Source organism: Otolemur garnettii, unplaced genomic scaffold, assembly GCF_000181295.1.
Source record: "Otolemur garnettii isolate 467f Iridium unplaced genomic scaffold, OtoGar3 scaffold00045, whole genome shotgun sequence".
Taxonomy (NCBI): domain Eukaryota; kingdom Metazoa; phylum Chordata; class Mammalia; order Primates; family Galagidae; genus Otolemur; species Otolemur garnettii.
In genome coordinates, this window is record NW_003852440.1 from 6,124,873 (window position 1) to 6,146,113 (window position 21,241).

Consider the following 21,241-nt stretch of genomic DNA (forward strand, 5'->3'; position numbering starts at 1 on the left):
TTGGGGAAAGGGTGTAAGTTTACCATGACTAAAGGCCAGCAATCATGCAATGAGTCTTGAAAAGTGTGAGGGTCATGTGAGTGGAAGGCAGCTAGGGGAGATGAAGGGTCATACGTGGGACCAGGGAGAAAATGTAGGTTAGGATTTTTCTATAAAGTGGATTAGGAGCTGGAGTAAGCAAGGTGCAGAAGGTTAGATTGGTAAGTGTTAGTGTTTTAAAAGAGATGGAATGTTATGAGGTGTAAGTAGATACATGGGGGCATACCAGGTAAGTTTCTGGGCCTCCAGAAAAAGGAGGGACATGGCTGCCACCACTCAGAGGCAAGGGGGCCAGCTTAGGGCTGTGAATTCTATCTGTTTTGAGAGGAATGCTATTGGGAGGTGATTATTGTGAGGTTTCTGTATTAGGACCCCTACTACACATTCCTGGTGTTCTGACACTGAGAGGTAAAATGAATAACAGAGATCAGGGAGATGAAGGGAGAGTGTTTGGGACACAGAGGATTGTAGGGAGAGGAAGGAACTTGACTAAAGCTGGTGTGGGTCTAGGAGGTGGGGGGGGGTGGCCTTGAGTGGCAGTGTATAGAGGTTTAGCTGAGGCTGCAAAATTGTGAATCCAAGCTCGAAAATATCCTAGAACCCCCTAGGAAGGAGAGAAGGTTGTTTTTTGTTTGGAGAAGGGATAAGGAGATGGCCTGAATGCAGTCATGGGGAATGAGTTTTTTCATTTCTGCAAGAGAATGCTGAGGTATTGCTCAGAGGGAGAGGTTAACTGGGGGAAGGAGACATTTTATACCTTTCGGTGGTGAGGAAAAAAAGTGAATGCTGTCTTGCTAGGACACAGTAGGGAGGGGGGCCCTTACAAGAGAAGATCATTTACGTACTGAAGAACTGTGAAATTTTCCAGTAATGTTAACTGCTAGAGGTCAGCCTGAAGTCCCTGGCCAAAATAATGAAGACTGTCTTTAAATCCTTGTGGGAGGACCATCCAGGTCAGTTGTTGGCTGGTGAAGAAATCAGGGTCAGATCAGATGAAGGGAATTGGGAAAGTTCATGGATGGTGATGATAAAAAAAAAAGTGTCCTTGAGATTTAAAACTGTGTAATGGAAGGTATTAGAAGGAATAGGAGATAGGAGGGTATAGGGATTAGGGATTACTGGGTGAATAGGCAGAACAATTTCATTGATGGCCTGTAAGTCCTGCACTAACTGACATGAATCATCAGGTTTTTTATAGGAAGGATGGGAGTATTGTAGGGCGAGTTAGTAGGTTTGAGGATACTGGCATACAGGAGTTTGAGGATAAGGGGTTTAATGCCCAAGGGCCGTGGTGGGGATTGGGTAGAAGAAAGAGAGGTATTCCACATGATGGGGTCTGTGAGGAGGTTGGATTGAGAGAACGGAGAGGTGGTAGGGGAGGAGTTAAAGAGGAGTAGGATGGGTAGTGAGAAGTGGGTGCCAGTGGGAATCATCAGGATTGCTCATAATTTTGCCTAGTAGAGGGATGCTGCATGAAAGTGAAAAAGAGTGTCCAGAAAGGGAGCATCTCAAAGGTAGGGTAGCATGAGGGCATACCAAATTGCCTTCAATACTCAGGGTAGGTGGAGTAAGTGGCCCCAGTATCAATGAGAAAAGAGATTGGTTTATCTTCCACCTGAAGAGTTACCTGGAGTTCAGTTTTAGTGATTGTCCAAGTGGCCTCCTGTACCTCCAGGGCCCAAGGGGTGGCCAAGCCCAAGAGATTGAGGAATTCAGCCGGGTCCTAGGAGTGACTGAGGACCAGATCCTCAGAAGGACCTGGGCACTCAGACTTCCAGTGAGGACTTCTATAGGCTAGACAACGGCTTGGAGGAGGTTGGATTTGGGCATTTCCTAGCCCAGTGGCCAGTTTTTCTGCACTTAAAGCATGGTCCCAGGGGAGGTTTTTCTTTTCTGGACTGTCCAGAGGCGTTTCAAGAACTAGCTGGAGTTTATCTAATAGCAGAGGCTAATAACTGGAGCTCTGAGAGGTCCTGTTGTGTAGAGGCCTCTTCTTGGTTATTGAAGACCTTGAAAGCCAGGTCAGTGAGATCTTGTTGGAGGGTGGGGGTCTGAGGGCCCTGGTGGGATTTTTAGAGTTTTTTCCAGATGTTGGGTGCAAACTGGGAGATAAAATGCATGTTAATAATGAGCCTGCCCTCATTGCTTTCCAGTGATAGGGTGACATAGTGGTGGAGGTTGTCATTAAGATGGGCTAAGAGTTGGACAGGATTTTCATCCTGTTTCTGGGTTATTGCTTTTAGTTTGTCATAATGATGGCCTTAAGGGCTGCTTTCTTAAGTCCCTGTAAGAGACACTGGACCCTGTGGTTACAGACATATACTCCAGGAGTGTCAGTTTGGTAATTCTAATTGGGCTATTCCCAGGAGGACAGCCTTAGTGCCCTCCAACAGGGTTTGGATTTTCAGCATGGACCTGGACCTAGGTCCTCTCTACTCCAAAGTTAGGGTAGAGGTGAGGGTGACATATAAATATATATGTATAAATATAGATAAATATATATATAAAGAATTCAGATATCTGAATTCTTAAATGTATTTTGTGGGATTTGTGGAGAACAAACCTAATTTATGACTTATGTGGAACAGGTCTGAGAGAGAAAAGAGGACATTAACCCTGATGATACCTTTCGTTCCTGCAACTTCTTGGAGGGGGTATAGACCTTGTGGTGGTCCAAAAGTAGAAGGTCTAAAGGCATGGCCAAATCTAGTATGAGGTGGGGAAATTGGGTCTGCCATCTTCCCTTTCCTGCCCATGGGCAGTGGAACATGGGTGGGGGGGCAGTGGAGAGAGGGAAAATGGGTGGAATTCTGCAGGAAGGGAGGAGGCTGAGGGAGGTAGGCTGTGGTGGGAGGGACTGAAAGGGGAGGATTGTCTGCTGGGTCAAAGGAAGATAGGGAAGAGTTGGGGGATTAAGGCGGTTCGGGGAGGACTGCGTTGGCCCATGCATAAAAATTTGAGAGGGTTCAAAAAATGAAACACCAAGAAGGAATATTTTGGAGGAGGAGGAAGGCCTGAATATAAGGGACTTCCAACCATTTGTCCAATCTCTGACAGTAATTGTCAAGGTCAGTAAGGATTGAACAGTCAAAGATGCCATTTTCAGGCCATTGTGCACCATTGTCTAATTCATATATAGGCAAATGATATTACAGAAAAAGATGAAGTGTTTAGGTTTAAGGTCAGAATAAAGTTGTAGGGGCTTGAGGTGAGTTAGAGTGCAGCCTAAAGGTGAAGAAGGTGGAATCTGTGACTGAGATTGGAAACTGGGCAATAGAAAAATAGATGAGGCTAAAAGCAAAGATGAAAAGGAAATTTATGAGGAGGAGGAGGAGTGGACAGCCGAGGCTGCAGCTGGGGAGGTCACCAGGCATCCCTGCGGACTTCTAACCAACCTAAAAAGAGTGGTGCAGGCCCGAGGCAGGGTGTCTCCATGCACTAGGCACTTGACAGGTGACTCTGACTCACCAGGGAAGTCCATAACCAGTGCTAGATTTAAGGAGCATGGAGGTTCAGAATTTTCAACCCAGAAATGGAGGAAGAGGGAGAGAGGAAATGGAATTAGAGAGGAGAATAAGGAAAGGAGAGGTTAAAAGGCTCAGAAAGGATTTATAAGTGAAATGCTTACCTCACTAATAAATGGATGGATTCTGGGCAGGAGTCGGAGGAGTCCCCCCATTTCCCTTCATCTCATTAGAACAAAAGTTCATCTAGTCTGATGATGGGGTGTATCTCCATGCCAAGCAACTAAATATTTCATAGGCCCCAGAAAGGAAGGTACCACCAGGACATCTTTTTCTTGCTGGAATGTGTACAAAAAAATCATGTGACATGGGCCTTTGCAGAATGTTTATCAACGGAAGAAAAATCTGGAAACAGTAGTGGAGGATTCCAAGAATTGCTGCATCACTGTTGCCTTGGAAGGAACAGAGAATGATACTGCGCAGACATCAATTATTCAGCGTTGGAGCTTAAATTGGAAGAAGTTTAAGGAATATCTTAACAAATCAACTTGTCAAACTAGAATAATACAGATAAAACTTTTTTTTTATTAAAAATGATGATGACCAAAAGGAGGGGGAATAAACAGAGATTTCGCCATTAGCAAATGCTCATGGAAACTTTGAAATGCAAGAAGGAATGAAGAAGACAAATGTGGTAAACATAAAAAATCCTGACAAAAATAAAACAGCTGTACTAATGTCCAGTATAATTGTTTTGAGAAGCAGAGAATGTCAAACAATCTGAAATAAAAAGACCAAGAATAAAATCTCAACAATAACATATCAGCCAGGGTTGGGGAGTATATGGAACTTTCAGGTCTTGTATTATCAAGAATGAGGATAAAATTATAAATGAAGTTTGGATTGAGAAATTAATTATGCATTTGGTATTTTTAGAATAACTACTGAAACAATTTTTGCAAATTATATAATTTCTGCAATAGTAGAGAAGAGGGAAATGCTTCTTATATTATTACGTAGATAAAAATCTTTTTAGAGATTCAAAATGATCCCAACTGAAATGTTGTATACAAAAAGCATATATGTCTTTGCACATGAACATTGAGATAGGTACAAAAATTATTATGGTAAAAACACTGAAACACTCAAATATGCCATTCACAATACAGTGGATGAAAACATGGTATATACAGTAGATGACACGGTAGCGGAAGGGAGTGAACTGCAGCCACAGTACTAACATAATAAAGTTCATAAATCATGACAAAAGTATACACGTACACGCACAACGTCCATCCTCACTGCTCATGGATTTTTATGATTTACCTACTCACTAAAATTTTTTAACACTGAAATCAACACTCATGACATTTGAAGTCTTCCTATTTTATTTCTGCTCTGGTATTGTAAACAAGTGTTTTGTGGGTTTTGTTGGTGATTTCTCCGTTTAAAATGGCTCCCAAGCATACTGCCAAAATGCTCCCTGTATTTCTAAGAGCAAGGCTATGATTTGCCTTCTGGAGAAAATACATGCTTTAGGTAAGCTCTGTTCAGAAATGACTTATAGTATTGTTGACTGTGAGTTCAGTGTTGCAAGACACTAACTGTTAAACTAGAACAATATAGACAAAACTTGTGTTTTAAAAATAAAGATGAGGGCCAGGCACCATGGCTCACACTTGTAATCCCAGCATTCTGGGAAGCTGAGGTGAGTGGATTGCCTGAGCTCACTGGTTCAAGACCAGTTTGGGCCAGATAGAGACCCCATCTCTAAAAATAGCCAGGCATTGTGGTGGGGGCCTGTAGTTCCAGCTACTCAGAAGGCTGAGACAAAAGAATCACTTGAGCCCAAGAGTTTGAGGTTGCTTTGAGTTATGATGCCACAGCACTCTACCAAGGATCACAAAGTGATACTCCATCTCAAAAAAAAAAAAGACAAAAATAAACCTAAAAGAGGAGAATGAACAGAAATTTCAGTACAAGCAAATGCTAATGGAAACTCTAAAATGCAAGAAGGAAAAAGAGGAACCAATAAAATATATTTGATGAGGTGTCTTTAACATCAACCCACATAAAGAAAGGTTGTATATTGACTGGCTGATGAAAATGTTGAGCCCAGGAACAATGGTTCAGCACATTTGCTAATTTAGTGTTCACAGTGAACTTTATATCGACCATAACTACTGCAAATAAGGAGAATCAACTGTATATATACATATGCGGTGCTGTGCTTGTATATGTGCACATAGAGAGAGAGAGAGAGAACTGAAGGAAAACATACAAAACTAACATTTTCTCTGGATAATTATTAATGATTCCTACACCCGCCTTATACTATTCTATATTTTCATATTTCTACAGTGACAATATACCATGTATTGCTTTTTCCAGATACAAGCATCACAGAGAAAACAGAAATATATTGCTTTTGTAAGCAAAAAAAAAAAAAAAAATTAAGTAAACATTTTTAAGTTAAAAAATAAAAATAAAGCAAAACAAGAAGATGAAGAAATTACTGTTTCATGGCCCTAAGAATAAGGCCAAATTGTAAAAACACAAAGTTTATTAGACCTTAGACAAAGAATAAAATCAGCTGTGGAAGATCTAGTAGCAGAATAGGAAATTAACAAACATGATGTTGGACTCAGAACTATGGCTCCAGAAATGAAATTTCCCCCTTATAATTAGCACTGGCCTTTCCCAAAACCCTGAATCCTGTATCAGATTATAAACCTATGTACACATGTAAAAAGATGTTCAACGTGATGTATAATCATAGAATGCAAATTTAAACCACAATAAGATATAACTTTATATCTACTAAGATGCATAGAATCAAAAAGATAGATAATAACAAGCATTAGAGAAGATGAGGAGAAACTAGAATCCTTATATATCACTCACGGGAATGTAAAATGGTGTAGCCACTTTGGAAAATAGTCTAGCCAGGAACCTGCAGCCTTGGGGCCACATGTGGACTTCTGGATCCTTGAGTGCAGCCTCTGACCAAATCCAAATTTTACAGAACAAATCTGAAGTTTGGATTCGGTCAAGGGGCCACACCTGGGGATCTGGAAGGCCACAGTTTCCCCATCCCAGCTTGCAGTTTCTCAAAAAGTTAAGCAATTCCACTCCTAGGTATATACCCAAGAAAAATGAAACTGTGTCCACACAAAAACTTTCACATGAATGTTCATGGTAGCATTGTTCATAATTGCCAAAGTGTAGAGACAACTCATGTGCATCCATCGCTGATAAATGTATAAATAAAATGTGATACATCCCTACAACAAAATATTATTCAGGCAGCAAAATGAATGAAGTACTGGCACAAGCCACAACATGGATAAACCTTGAAAACAGTGGTTCTTCTGCACTAAGAAAAGGCCCTTACAAAAGACCACATAGTATCTGATCCCACTTACATGAAATGTCCAGGACAGACAAATCCATACAGAGAGAAAGTAGATTACTGGTTGCCTAGGGATCAGGGTGACTGGGAATTGGGACATGAATACTAAAGAATTCAAGAAGGGTTTTTTCTTTTGGGGAGCGATGAAAATGATTTGTTTGTTTGTTTGTTTGTTGTTGTTTGAGACAAAATCTCATTCAGTTGTCCTGGGGTTGAGTGCCCTGGCATGATAGCTAACAGCAACCTGAAACTCTTGAGCTCACGTGATTCTCTTGCCTCAGCCTCCCAAGTAGCTGAGACTACAGGCACCCACCACAATGCCCAGCTACTTTTTTACAGACAGGGTCTCACTTTTGCTCAAACTAGTCTCAAATTCCTTAGTACAAGCAATCTGCCCGCCTTGGCCTCCCAGAGCTCTGGGATTACAGGTGTGAGCCACCACACCCAAACAGATGAAAATGTTTTATAATTTACTGTAGTGATGGTTGCACAACTTGGTAACCATTGACTCATAACTTTAAACAAGTAAATTGTATGCATATGAATTATATCTCAATAATTTTTTTTTTGAGATAGAGTCTCACTATGTTGCCCTTGGTAGTGCCGTGGTGTCACAGCTCACAGCAACCTCTAACTCTTGGGCTTAAGCAATTCTCTTGCCTCAGCCTCCCAAGTAGCTAGGACGACAGACGCCTGCCACAACACCTGGCTATTTTTTCTTGCAGTTGTTTAGCTAGCCCGGGCCATGTTTGAACCCACCACCTCAGTGTATGTGGCCGGCGCTCCACCCACTGAGCTATGGGTGCCACCTCAATAATATTTTTAAAACCTATATAGAAAACATGAAGACAAGTTAGAGGAAACAAGGGCAACTATAATTCTTTAAAACTGACTAGAAACTGTGATGAAAAATTGAGATGTGGAATAATGTCTAGAATTATAAGACTTGAGAGTTTGAAATGATCTTAGGGATCCTCTACTCCAATGCCTTTATTTTACAGATATGGAAACTGAGGCGCAAAGAGGCTCCATTACTTGCTAAGAGAACCAAGTTGTAGGGGAGGAGAGAAGGGGATGGGTGTGCCCCCACTTAATGGGCACAGCGTAAGGGTATATGGCACACCCCTGAGGTGCAAGACATAACTACAAGAGGGACTTTACCTAACAAATGCAAACATTGTAACCTAGTGGTTTGTACCATCACATTTAGCCAATTTAAAAAAAAAAAAAAAAGAAAGAAAGAAAGCCAAGTAGTGAAGGAGCTGAAACATATATTAGTGCAAAGTTAGGGTGACAGAACATGCATCAGGATATTATATGTATGATTATCTATAGCTGAGACTTTTGCATACTTGACACAGTAACAATAGCTGAGAGTAGCCAGGTGGAAATGACCAGCCTGGATGATTGGTAGGGAGTGCTGCCATGCAGAGGCAAGGTGGACAAAAAGAAATGCTGCCTGAGGCACCACTAACACATCCTGCTTCAGACAAGGATAGTGTCAGAGTTACAGGGGCTCCCAAGTGTTACTACTAAAATAGCAGTTGCACAAAGGCATGGGCTAGAAAGCAAGACTTCAGTACCATCAGCCTAGGCAAAGTAGTGGAAACCAGAGCCATGGATTAAACCCAGAAGAGAGAGTCTAAAATAGGAAAAGAAAGGGGCTGAGGGATTCAGGGCACCATCAGCCTCAAAGGAAGGAAGAGCCAATGGATGAGACCTTAGAAGATATAGACAACTCAAGAGAAATCTGAGACAAAGTCCAGACACAGAAGACAAGGCAAGAGAGAAAGAAGGAGTAACTAGTTTAGGACAAAAATGGGGCTGGGGTGGGTGGGGAGGGTCATAAACATGACCTTCCTTTCTAAGAAAGACTCCAGAAGAGGGAACAGGGACCAAAGGCTTCCTGCTTCAAGAAGCCTGACTATAAACAAAGGAGAATGAGGCAGGGGGGTGCAAGGCCTCCTCCTGCTCCTCTCCCACAAAGAGGTGGGCTTGAGTTTTGGGTGGTTTGTGTATTTAAGATAGAAGAGCATGATAATAAAAAAAGAGAGAGAGAGAGAGAGAATAGAAAGCTGAGTCTACAGAAGAGAAGAAATACTCCAGAAGTGCTCTGCAGAGCAATGGTGGGGTCAGCTCGACGCCGAGCTAGAAGGAAAAGTGGGGAAAGGAGTAGACAGCATGAGGAGGTTTATAGAACTTTGCAGGGGGAAAGGCCAGGAAGCTGAAGTTGCCCCACACCTAATGAAATGTGAAGGGAAGCTCCCAGGAAGGAGGAAAGGGGGCTGAGGATTTGAGAAGAGTGATTAAAACCTTCAGCCAGAATGGAAGCTTCCAAGTGTTTTATCCAATGCACTGTTAAGATAATATTGTTTTGCCCTGGTAATAATATTCAAAATTTTGTATTATGGCTTTCAGTTGGAAAACGACATCCTCCTGACAAGTTATTTCTCCCTAGCAATTGAGCCTATTGCAGAAGTGTTCCTAATGACCCCAAAGACAAATCTAAAAAGAAAAATTAATGTGATTGTCAGGTGGTGCCTGTGGCTCAAAGGAGTAAGGCACTGGCCCCATATGCCGGAGGTGGTGGGTTCAAATCCAGCCCTGGCCAAAAACTGCAAAAAATAAATAAATAAATAAAATGTCAGCTTTCATTAAAAAAAAAAAAAAATTAATATGATTGTCTTTAAATCCCAACAGAAAAACGCCTACATGTCATGTAAGCCACTGACTTCCTGGGTTAATGATCTCACTCAGCGACTGAATTTCTTTAATACATGGGCCAGAGTGGCTTTCACAGCAATACATCATCGGTATGGGTGAAACCTGCTTTGCATTTCCTCCTCATTTTTGCTTAAAGCTTAACAGTTTATAACAACATTTCACATGCTTGGTCTCCTTGGTTTCTCGCAGTAAGATATGAATTAAGCAAGAGAGTGATTCTTCTCTTCCATTTGGGCTGAGGAAGTGCAGACCTAAGCAGTTGAGAGTCTCATTCAAGCCCACTCCATTTCAAGAGAAAGAGTTTTAAGTAGAATCTAGTGCCTTTGTCTTTCTATATTGTGTCCCGAGAAACTAGTAGGGAAAATGTGAAAGGAAATAAGAATTATTACATATATTTGTTTTTGTTTGTTTGTTTTTAGAGACTGTGTTTTGCTTTGTTGCCCAGGCTGGAGTGATCATAACTCACTGCAGCCTCCAACTCCTCAGCTCAAGGGCTCTCCTGGCTCAGCCTCCCCAGTAACTAGGACTATAGGCACACACCACCATGCTCAACTAATGTTTAATTTTGGTAGAGATGGGGTTTTACTATGTTGCCCAGGCTGGTCTCAAACTCCTGGCCTCAAGCTTCTCTCCCACTGCAGCCCCCCAAAGTGCTGGGATTATAAGCAAGAGCTACAGTGCCTGGCCCCTAATTACATATAATTTTGAAATGTGTTCTATGTTATAATAAAAATAACTTGAAAGGCATGGGAGCAGCTAACATTTAACAAGCACCTTGAAGTGTGGCAAACATTTTTCTAAAAGCTCCATTCGTACTAACTCACTTGGGCATCATATGTAACCCTACGATGTAAAGTAGGTACGTTACCATCATCCCCATTTTAGATGAGGAAACTGGGGCACAAAGACATGATTAAGTTGCACAAAGTTTCACACTAGAACATGGAAGTTCTATTGTGAAATAGAACCCAGAAATAGAACCCATTGAAATTTGAACCCAGAAAATTGGATTCCAAATTCTGTATTAGACTGCCTCTTACACCATTTATCTAGAAGTGTTAGCAACAAGAACAAATGCAGACATCTGACCCACATTTCTGTAAATCCTTTGGAAAAAGTCATGACTCAAAAACCATAGACAAGATTCAGCAAGGCCCACCCAGGATTCCCAAGATTAAGACCTCCCTCGTTCCCCAATCCATTGTCTTCCAAACTGCAGGGTATCTCTTTTCCTTCACAAGCTTAAAACCATAGCTTGTTTCCATTCAAATAAAAGCAGTCCCTGGTTATGACAGAGATAAGTTCCATAGGTTTGTTCTTCGGTTAAATTTGTATCTAAGTTGGAACAGGTATATTGACCTACTACCTTAAGTACACGCCATGTGTCAGTGGGATATTTATAACTTGGGGACTTACCGTAATAGCCTCCATTCCTGCGTGTGAGTTGTCCACTAACTCAGGTGATTATAATGCGGGGACTGCCTACACAGGGCAAGAGTCCTGAGCAGGGAAAGTCGAGATGAAAAGTAAAGGGAGGAAACTGGGGGAGTGTGGAGGGAATTGCCCAGGTGCCCTAAAGGTGTACAATTGTGCCCTTAACTCACCCAACCCATGGTCTGCCTTCCACTAGGTATATGAGATTAGTCACATCCTGGAAGCAATCTGCTTCATCAAAGAACAAACAAACTTCTGATTCGGACAATAGTTACAGTATTTACTCTGAAGGATTTCCTGCAAGATACTGGCTCCCAGCTTTCTTCTCCCCACAAGGTGAGCATTAGAACCAGGATCAGCCCCAGGCACGTTTCCACTCATGCCCCCCCCCCACCTCCCTTCCTCTCCTTAGGATGGAGGAACCCAGGTGACAGCACCTGCATCCCCACAGCTGCCTGAGTCTGAATCTCTTACAGGCACTTAGGCAATCTCTCTCTTGCTCCCCACCCACTTCCTTCCCTCACTCCAATCTCCTCCCATCTCAAAATGGACCCACCCTTCCAGGCTTCACCTGTGCCTAAGCAGGGCACTCGCTCATCTCCAGGGCAACACCAGATCCCTCCCAAAGGCCACGACAAAGGATTAGAGATGGGCACCTTACCTGGGATGGATTCTGTGCTTCACGCACCCATTGATTTATTCCTTTGACAAGAATTGATGACTGAATGTTTACTGGGATCTCACCCCACCTGCTCAGCACAGATGTTCAACAGCAAAGAGACTTTAGCCAGAATGTGTGGCTGGGTGCTTGGGGAGTCGTAAAGGGGCAACCCCAGACTGTAAGCTCTAGGAAGGCAGGAACCAGATCTGCATTAACTGCTGTGGTATCCCCAGCACTCAGTACCATAAAAGTCCTCTATAAATATTAGAAGAATGAGCAATGACTTTCTAGATGAATCTGTGAATGAGTCAATTCTTCTGGAGCATGAAACAGGGGTATCTTAACTTTAGGCCCAGTGGGGCACTGAGGAAATAACTTCTAGGATGAGACTTGAAGCTTGCTGCAAGTTAAGTATCATCCAGAGGGGACAGAGGAAGAAGAGGATAAATAACAGTGTACAGTGCTCACATGGCATTTACTGGGTGCCAGGCACTGTTCTAAGGACTTCGTATAAATTAAGTCATTCAATTCTCATGACAATCTTATGAGGTTATTACCATAATTAGTCCTATTTTCAGATAGAAAACTTTAACATAGAGAAGTTAAGAAATCTGCCCAAAGTTATACTGCTAGTAAGCTATATAACTTTGGACAAAAACAAAAAAATAAGTGACTGAACAAAGATTTTTAACTCAGCCTGTCTGACTTTTAAAGTTGACTTACCCACTACACTAGCTGGGAATAGCAGGCTTATCAGAGAGCTTGCCAGCAGGGAGACAGTGAAGCACACTAGAGAAGGCACATGTTCATTCCAGACAGAACAAAAGGTCCTCAGAGGGAGAAGGGGGCCCACGAAGCTGGAAAGATGGGCACAGCCGCCCTGGGCGGTGTCAGATACACTGCAGGACACACCTCCACCCAGTGGCAGGAGGCACCACCAAAGTGTTTCAGGCCAGGGAGGTCATGTCCAGCAGCTGCGGTGTGGATGGAGGGCAAGAGGGCGGGTTCTGCTCATCTGGGGTGTGCTCCAGTGTCCAGGCAGAACTGGGGCTGGTGGGAGGAGGGCCATGGAGCGGGGCAGAAGAGAAGTGTGGAGAAGGACACGCGGGAAGCGGGACCAGCTGGACTCCACGTGGGAAAGGGACACAGGTGGGCAGGGGGCAAGGTGAAGCACAGCTGCCAGGTCTGACTTGGAAAGCTGGGTGCTGATGCGGGTCACCGGAACGGGGAGCACAGGGAGCAGTGCCAACTGACAGGGTGGAAACAACAGCATGTGCAGCTCCAGGTGCTCATTTGTGTCCTGCCACGCGTGCAGTCAGAGAAAATCGGGGGGAAGGTGGCCGCAGTAGCTTAGCAACTCCCGGAGGAAAAAGAACCCTCCTTCCCCAGTAGCCATGTGTCATTTCTCGAGAAAAACTCTGACATAATTATTCTCATACTAGCCTCTGGGATCTGTCTTTGTTGTCAAGAGCATGAGGTATGACGATCAGCCAAGATTGGGCCAGAAATGGAGAGGGTCCTGGGATTTATGGCCCCTCTGTCCCCACCATGAACATGGGAAGGGTGCTGAACCAAGAACACAGTGTCCAGGAGGCCCCTGCAGCCGACCAGCCAGATTTCACCCAGACCTGGGCGAGGGGGTGGACTGAGGCCCTCCTACCGCCTAGCCCTGCCTCCAACCTGTCTTTTTTGTTCCTTGAGCTTTCTCCTCCAGTCTCCCCTCCCTTCCCCATGAGGCATTAGTGTCACTAACCCTGCAGGAATCCTTAGACTCACAGGCGCCTGCCGGTGTGGGGTTTTCTCCACAGCCTTTCTTACTGCTGTGCTTCAAGACTATGGAAGGGCCCGAAAGATCTCCACGGACTCGCTCACGTTCACCCACCGTGTGATTTCCGACACCGCCGATAACACAGAGGAATTCTCCATCATTATCCAAAAAAAACTCAACATAGTCACGAGAGCCTTTAAGGTACTGGAATACTTCAAAGATTAGAAAAGGGAAATCTTCATTCATTCATTCATTCAATCATTCCCTCAACAAAACCTTATTCAGCCCTTGCCAGGCCAGGCATGCAGTGGCAGGTGGAAAACAAGGCATTCCCCCCTTCAAGTCCAAAAGCCATCAAACTTCATCTCTCCACTCTCTTTCTAGGAGAAATAAAAAATTATAAATAATAAAAGATTTAAGTTGGTATAATGAATGAACTTTATCCCCATTTATTGAGGAAGACAGATGCAGCTGAGGTCAGACTTTAAAGGTGTTCTTTCAAATCAGTGGGCAAACCTCTCGAGACTGTTCCTGGCTGACATGCCTGCCCCCAGGAACCCACTCATTCCACAGCTCAGCCAGGTGCCAAGCAGACACCCCCAAAACTGGCCCTCAGCAAACACAGTGAGAAGTACCCCAGGAGGCTGCCCAGGCTAGGAGTGCAGAGATAGCCAGATGCTGGGCACAAAACCCAGTCCCGCCACTCTCTGGCTATTGTCCCCTACTGATTTGAAAAGCCCTGGTTGTCTTTTACTAAATTCCAACTTGTTCTAGAATCTAGGAATCTATTTTTCTGCTCCAGGATCAATGCTGGTGGAAAGTTGAGGGGCAGATATTGGTCAAAGGATTAAAAAAAATGTTAAAGGAAGCTGAATATCTCTAGTTAGAGAAATGCAAACTAAAACAATTCTATACCCAGGTTGACTACAATCAAAATAAGAAAAGCTAGTAATGAATAAATAAATACAGGCATGTGTCACTTAACGACAGGAGTATGTTCATTAGGTGATTTCATCACTGTGTGGCCATCGTGGAGTGCACCACAGACCCTACTACCCGCCTAGGCTATATGGCACGGCCTATTGCTCCTGGGCTGCAAACCTGTACTGCATGTTACTGTACTAGATACTGGGACAAGTGTGACACAGTGGTGTTTGTGTATCTAAATATAGAAAAGGTAATGTGTTGCTTCCTGTCTATGATGTCATGAGATGAAAGTAATTTTGCAGTTTCACTGTCATAGTGTGGAACCGCCTTGGTCAGCTGTTGACTGAAGTGTCATTATGCAGCTGTTGACTGAAGTGTCATTATGCGGTGCATGACTGTAAACTGACGGTCATAGAGAGCCACATGTTTGGTGTGGAAGCTGCCAAGCGGTTTTTCAAAGAGGTGGTACCAATCTGTAGGCCCACCAGTAAGTGGAAGACTGCTCCACATCCTTGCCAGCACTTGGTGTTTTTAGTGTTTTAATTTTAGTCATTCTAGTGTGTGTGTAGTGGTATCTTTTGTTTTGTTTTGTTTTAACTTACACTTCCTTGATGGTTAATGAAGTTGGGCACCTTTTAAAATGCTTATTGATATTTGGATTTCCTCTTTTGTGAAGTTTCTGAGGTTTTTGACGATTTTTTATTAATAATTAAGCTGTCTTTGTCTTATTAGTTTATAGAAACTCTTTACATATTCTGGATATAAGTCCTTTATCAAATAGATATATTAAAGGTATCTTCTCCCAGTATGTGATCTTCTGCTTCATTTTCTTAGTGGTGTCTTCTGATAAACAAAAAATTCTTTGTTATAACAAAGTCCAGTATATTCATCTTTTCTTTAACATTAGTACTTTTTTATGTCCTATTTAAGAAATCTTTCCCTACCCCAAGATCATGAAAATATCTTCTTTATTCTCTGTTATCTTCTTGAAACTACATTGCTTGGCCTTGTATATGCTGCATCAAATGAGTTTGTGTTTTGTATGACATGGGCTCAAAGTTCTTTTTGCTCCATGTGGGTCCCCAACTAACTTATTACCATTTCTTTTCCATTGAAATATGCATCCTTTCTCTACTTCAACTTTTGTCATAGATAATTGCATAAATAATTGTATATGCCTGGGTCTATTTCTGGAGTCTCTATTTTGTTCCACTGATATGTCTATCTTTGCACCAACACCATAATATTTTACGTACTGTAGCATTATTGTAAGTCTTAATATCTGGTAGCATAAGGTTCCCCAAATTTGCTTTTCTTTAAAGTTGTCTTTGTTTTTGGAAAGTTAACCTCTTAATAATTTTGAGACTTTCTATCATAAATATTTATTTAGGTCATTTTTATTTCTCTATCTTAAATGTAATGTAAACATTTATATAGTTCTTCAATTTCCTTCTAGTCCAATGTTCAATAAAAAAAGTTAATAATAAACATCCTTGTCTTTTTTCCTAAAACTCAGAGAACAGCATTTAATATTTCATCATTAAGTATTATGTCAATTATAGGTTTTGGTAGATTAAGAACTCTTCCTTCTGCCTTGGCACCATTAACACAGTGGTTATAGTACCAGCCACATGCACCAAGAATTGCGGGTTCAAGCCCAGCCCAGGCCAACTGACTACCAATGACAACTGCAACAAAAAATAGCCAGAGTCTGAGGCAAAAGAATCACTTAAGCTCAAGAGTTTGAGGTTGCTGTGAGCTGTGATAACACAGCACTCTACTGAGGACATCATAGACTCTGTCTCAAAAAAAAAAAAAAAAAAACCTTTCCTTCCATCCTAATTTGTTGAGTTTTTTTAAATCATGAATAGATTTTTTTTTTTTAATATAAGGGTACATATGATTAGGTTACACTGTTTGCATTTGTAAGATAAAGTCTGAGTTGTAGTTGAGTAACCAGGAGATGTGCCTGGTAATGAATTTATTAAATGATTTTCTGCATCTATTGAAACAATCAGACAGCTTTTATCTTTAATCTTATTAACATGGCAGCTTACATAATTAGACTATCTGGAGTTTAAATTATGATTTCTATATTAAGAATTTTTATGAAGAATAGAAGCTAAATGTGGTGAAAGATCTTTTTAGCATCTATAGAGGTAATCACAAGATTTTTCACTTTTCTCAATATGATTAATTATATTAAAAGATTTCCTGAGATCGAATCATCCTAATTATAATATTTCATTCAAAGCTTTGCATCAGCATTTTCTTTAGAGATCAGTATGTAGGATTTGGAGGTTTTTTGAGTGGAGGAATGATATTGTTATTTAGTTTTTACTCTTCATGTTATTGACTGAGATTTCTTTAATCTAAATCTTTGTGTCTTCTGTCTTTAGAGCTCTCATAGTTTCTGGCCCACTGGGAATAGATACTTCTTGTTTTCCAATGGTTTTATGACTGCATTCTGAAATTCAGGGTGTTTTATGACCGCATTCTGAAATTAGGTGCCCAGCATTATGCCGTTTGTCCTCTCGGTCCAGTCCTGGCCTTCCTCTTCTCAGCACTCATCAAACTGTGCTTGGAAATGACTCAGAGAACTTACAGAAGGATTGAACTTTAGAAAACATATCAGAAGGATGGAACTGAAAGAATCCATCCTAAAGGAGAAAAGACTCTGAGAAGAAAAAGGAGTATTTAAAAGGGTGGTACATAAAGAACCAGACTCTAATTCTGCTAGAAGTAGAACTCCGAGGAGGCGGTCTCCACGGGAAAGACTGACTCATTCACCTGGTCTGAAATGACAATGTCAGTTGGAGTATCCCTTTGTAGAAAGGCAGCCCTGTTACTGGAGTTTTAGGAGAAATTAGGTGGCAAATGGAAGAAATCTAAAGTTCAGATGTATTTTAGACTTTTTTTCAAATTGTTTATTAATTTATTCACTTGAAAATATGTATACAAAACTGTGATAGCTGTTGGGAATTTAGAGATGAACAAATTCTGGCTTCTGCCCATCAGAAAATGACAATCTACCTGATAATGATGGCAATGATGCTTATTAGCCAGTGTTTACTGAGCATTTACCATGTGCCGGATACTACACTCAACTCTTTATCAGAATTATTTAATCCTTGCTATTTATCCTCACTTTATAGACTGGAAGAGCGCAGATCATAAACTTTGAACCCAAGGCTGGCCTATGTCCTAACCTCTTCCTACACAACCCATTAGACATGAGAAGGCTGCAGGGAGGCGTGTGGAAGCCGCAGCCTCTTCATACGCCTTACGGAGGGAGAGCAGGGGATAAGCTGCCCTCCTGACTTCACTTTTTGTTTCTATACATTCAATCAGATGTGCTCCGTTATTTCTACTTTATACCAAGAACCAGTTTCCATTTAAGTAAAGTAAGATTACTTGTGGCTTTTTGGAGAGTTCAATCATCCAAAATGGGATGTCGACAAATTACCTGAAATTTGGGCTTTTCAGAGGAAAGGCCCATTTATGCCACTGCCAAATTATACAATTATAAGCAGAAATCAGATTGTCAAATTCATTAGATTAACATCTTCCAAAATTTTTATGAAAGGACAACACTAGAACAGACGCATCATATGAAACTTTTCATTTATACGATATGAGTTAAAGGGAAGAGAAGTAAAACTCATCATGCAAAGCAACTCCCATTACAAGGCTGTCAGAGAATAAGCCAGAATAGGAGGTGCTTAATTAAATGAGCTCAGTTTGCACCTCCACATGCACATTCCATACACTGGGCATCACAGAAAGTGTCACCAAGCACAGCATGGGCTGCTCCACACTGCAGCTCCTGTGTCCAGGAGCTAACCCAAAGGGCCTCGAGGGTGAGCTCAGGACAGCTGCACTCTCCCCTCTCCTCAGGGACCTGCTGGATCGCTGGGTCAAAGGAGAAGGCAGAGCCCTCCCTGATGGCCTGAGGCGCGGCAGCCCCTCTCCTCTGGGTCCTATCACCTATGGGACAGAGCATAACTTCACAGGCATACCTGGAGTCACCAGGAATTGGAGATGCTGGCAACTAAATTTTCCACTTCACAGATCTCATCAGAAACTCATTTTATTTAATCTTTCATCATTTAACTTCAATCATTTATTTAACCTGTATCATTTAAAGACATGATATGGAACCCTTCCCAGCCTTTTTTAAATTTCCAGAGCCTAAATGATAGCGGTAGCCACCATGATAGAGATAGCAACAAAGTTTGAGCACAGGGCACTCTTTTTTAATCCTTTTGTAACTGCTCCGTCTCCTAAAAAACCTCAACTATAAGATTCTAATTGTAGAAATCCGGGTTATTACATTCGGTAATGTTTGTCAATTCATCATTATGTAGGTAAACCAAAGCCCACAAACTTTTTTAAGTGTCAGGGTAGGAAAAGAATTAAGTATTCACCTTAGAATTTGGGACAACATGCCTTGGGCATGACCCTCCCCGAGGTGTCGGGGGAAGCACCTCAGATGGTCAGGTTCACCATCTGGTTAGCCTCTGGTTAGGCTCACCTCTGGGTTGGAGCCTCTAGCTGGGCTCACTGCTTCTCCTGGGGGACCACTCACTGACACCACCTTTCTTCCGTCTCAGGGCTCAGACTCCTTCCACAGTGGAGTTTACATTTTTGGCTTATTCATCGAGGGAGCAAGGTGGAATCATGAACAAAGCATACTAGACGACTCGCTGCCTCTTGAGATGTGTTGTGATTTTCCTGACATATACTTTGCGCCAACAAAGGTAAACCACTCAACTGTTTATCACAAAGTCCTCAACGTCTGAGCTTTTCCTCAGTAATATAAACCGCTCCTTCTACCCCAATTCCCTACAATTTAACAAGGAAGATTTGATGATATACCTCAGACAGCAAACATTTGCAACAGCCCAAAATATTGCTAAAACCTAAAATACTAACGTGCAATGTTATTTCTCAAGAATATGCCATAATTGCTCTTTAAATTCTCCAAGCATAATTTCCATATGCAGTTAACCTTTTAATCTTAAATTCATAACAAATTCCCCAAACCTAGCTTGTAGAAAATGTGAGCTACAGATTTGCTTGATCTGTGCAATTTATTGGATTTTTTGTTGTTGTTGTTTTAAGATTTCAGCTGAAACACCAAATGCTTCTAACCAGACAGATCCAGAACTCTATACTTTTGAATGCCCAGTATACCAGACACCTGAGAGGTCAAGAATTTTGGCAACCACTGGTTTATCAACAAACTATTTAACATCAGTGTATTTACCAACAAAGAAACATCCTAGTCACTGGATCACAATGCAGGTTGCATTGCTATGTGAGAAGAATGAATGAAGAATAAAATTTTTTTTAAGTTTCCATACCAACGTATTTTAATTTTTTACTCCAACTAAATTTGCATTTTAAACATTCACGTATATGTCATGAAACACACTTCATAAAAACATTTATGTGTTCAAACACACTGAATAGGTACAATCTCTTTCATCTGTACCTACCAGTAAAAACCACTGTACTTGGCAAGATATCAGGGCTTTTTTCTTTCCTTTTTTTTTTAAGAAGCCCTTTCATCCAGGCTGGAGTACAGTGGCTAAATCATACATAGCTCACCATAACCTCAGACTCCTAGGCTCAGATGACCCAGCCTCCTCAGGAGCTGGGACTGCAGGTGCACACCACCATGCCCAGCTAATTTTTCTTTATTTAAGGGTCTGATATGTTGCCCAGGCTGATCTTGAACACTTGGCCTCAAGTGATCCTCCAACTTTGGTCTCCCAAAGTGCTAGAATTACAGGTGTGAGCCACCATGCCCAGCTAGGGTGTACTTTTATTAACTTTTGATGAAGTGACTTGTGCGGTTACATACTATAAAATATACATGTGTAGGATTCTTTGAAATTCTTCCCCTGGCTGCTCTGCGTAAACTACACTGCTAGAATACTACACTGCTGGCCTGGCTACAGACTTCTGAGATAAAAGAGAAGGCTCTTCTTCCCTTAAAGAAATGCAGTCCAGTTCTGACTTCACTAGCCCTTTCTGGCCATTGAAAACAATGAGGCTGGGCACGGTGGCTCGCCTGCAATCCAGCACTTGGGAGGCCAAGGCAGATTCAAGATCAGCCTGAGCAAGATGGAGACCTCATCTCTAAAAATAGCTGGGTGTTGTGGTGGACACCTGTAGTCCCAGCTACTCCAGAGAATTGCTTGAGCCCAAGAGTTTGAGGTTGCTGTGTGCTATGACACCATGGTACTCTACTGAGGCAACAAAGTGAGACTCTATCTCAAAAAAAAAAAAAAAAAAAGGGAAGAAAGAAAACAGACAATGACAATTCACTAAAACAAATCCTGAGACTCTGGTAAATTAGACTAGTATCTAACATTTCTGTAGAGAATTATATTAATTTTATTCTTAGTAATGGTATAATCAAGCACCAATAATTCCTGTATAATCCTCAGACCGGCTCTATATAATGTGGACATATCAGCCACATTTTACACATGAGGTAACTCAGTGAGCTGATGTAATATGCCCAAGCCCACAGTGCCAAGGGAGAGCAGAGCTAGAATTCAAAGCCACATTTTAGTATCACCTTATCTTGGCAATGGTCCATGGGCAGAAAACATACATGTGGACACAAATGAAGATCAAATAGTCCATTCTCCCTGTAGGAAAGGGGCAAGGTGGAAAGGGTGGGACTTATAACCAACACTAGTTTAATAGCCAAGAGCAAAATATCAACACCTCTTTGTATAGTAGGAATCTGTACTGTCTATATGCAAGTGAATTAATTGTACCTAGTAAGACCCCAT

General features: G+C 41.8%; 1 protein-coding gene across 1 annotated transcript in view; it reads left to right on the plus strand.

Annotated features, from left to right (window-relative positions):
- Window positions 1–19,766, plus strand: part of DNAH14 (dynein axonemal heavy chain 14) — a 554,037-nt gene extending 534,271 nt beyond the window's left edge. The window contains exons 79-83 of the mRNA XM_003791010.1: window positions 9,616–9,728; window positions 11,270–11,409; window positions 13,543–13,703; window positions 19,043–19,189; window positions 19,554–19,766. Of these exons, the coding sequence (XP_003791058.1) occupies window positions 9,616–9,728; window positions 11,270–11,409; window positions 13,543–13,703; window positions 19,043–19,189; window positions 19,554–19,766 (774 nt within the window). The remainder of the gene's footprint in view (window positions 1–9,615; window positions 9,729–11,269; window positions 11,410–13,542; window positions 13,704–19,042; window positions 19,190–19,553) is intronic.
- Window positions 19,767–21,241: the final 1,475 nt, after the last annotated feature.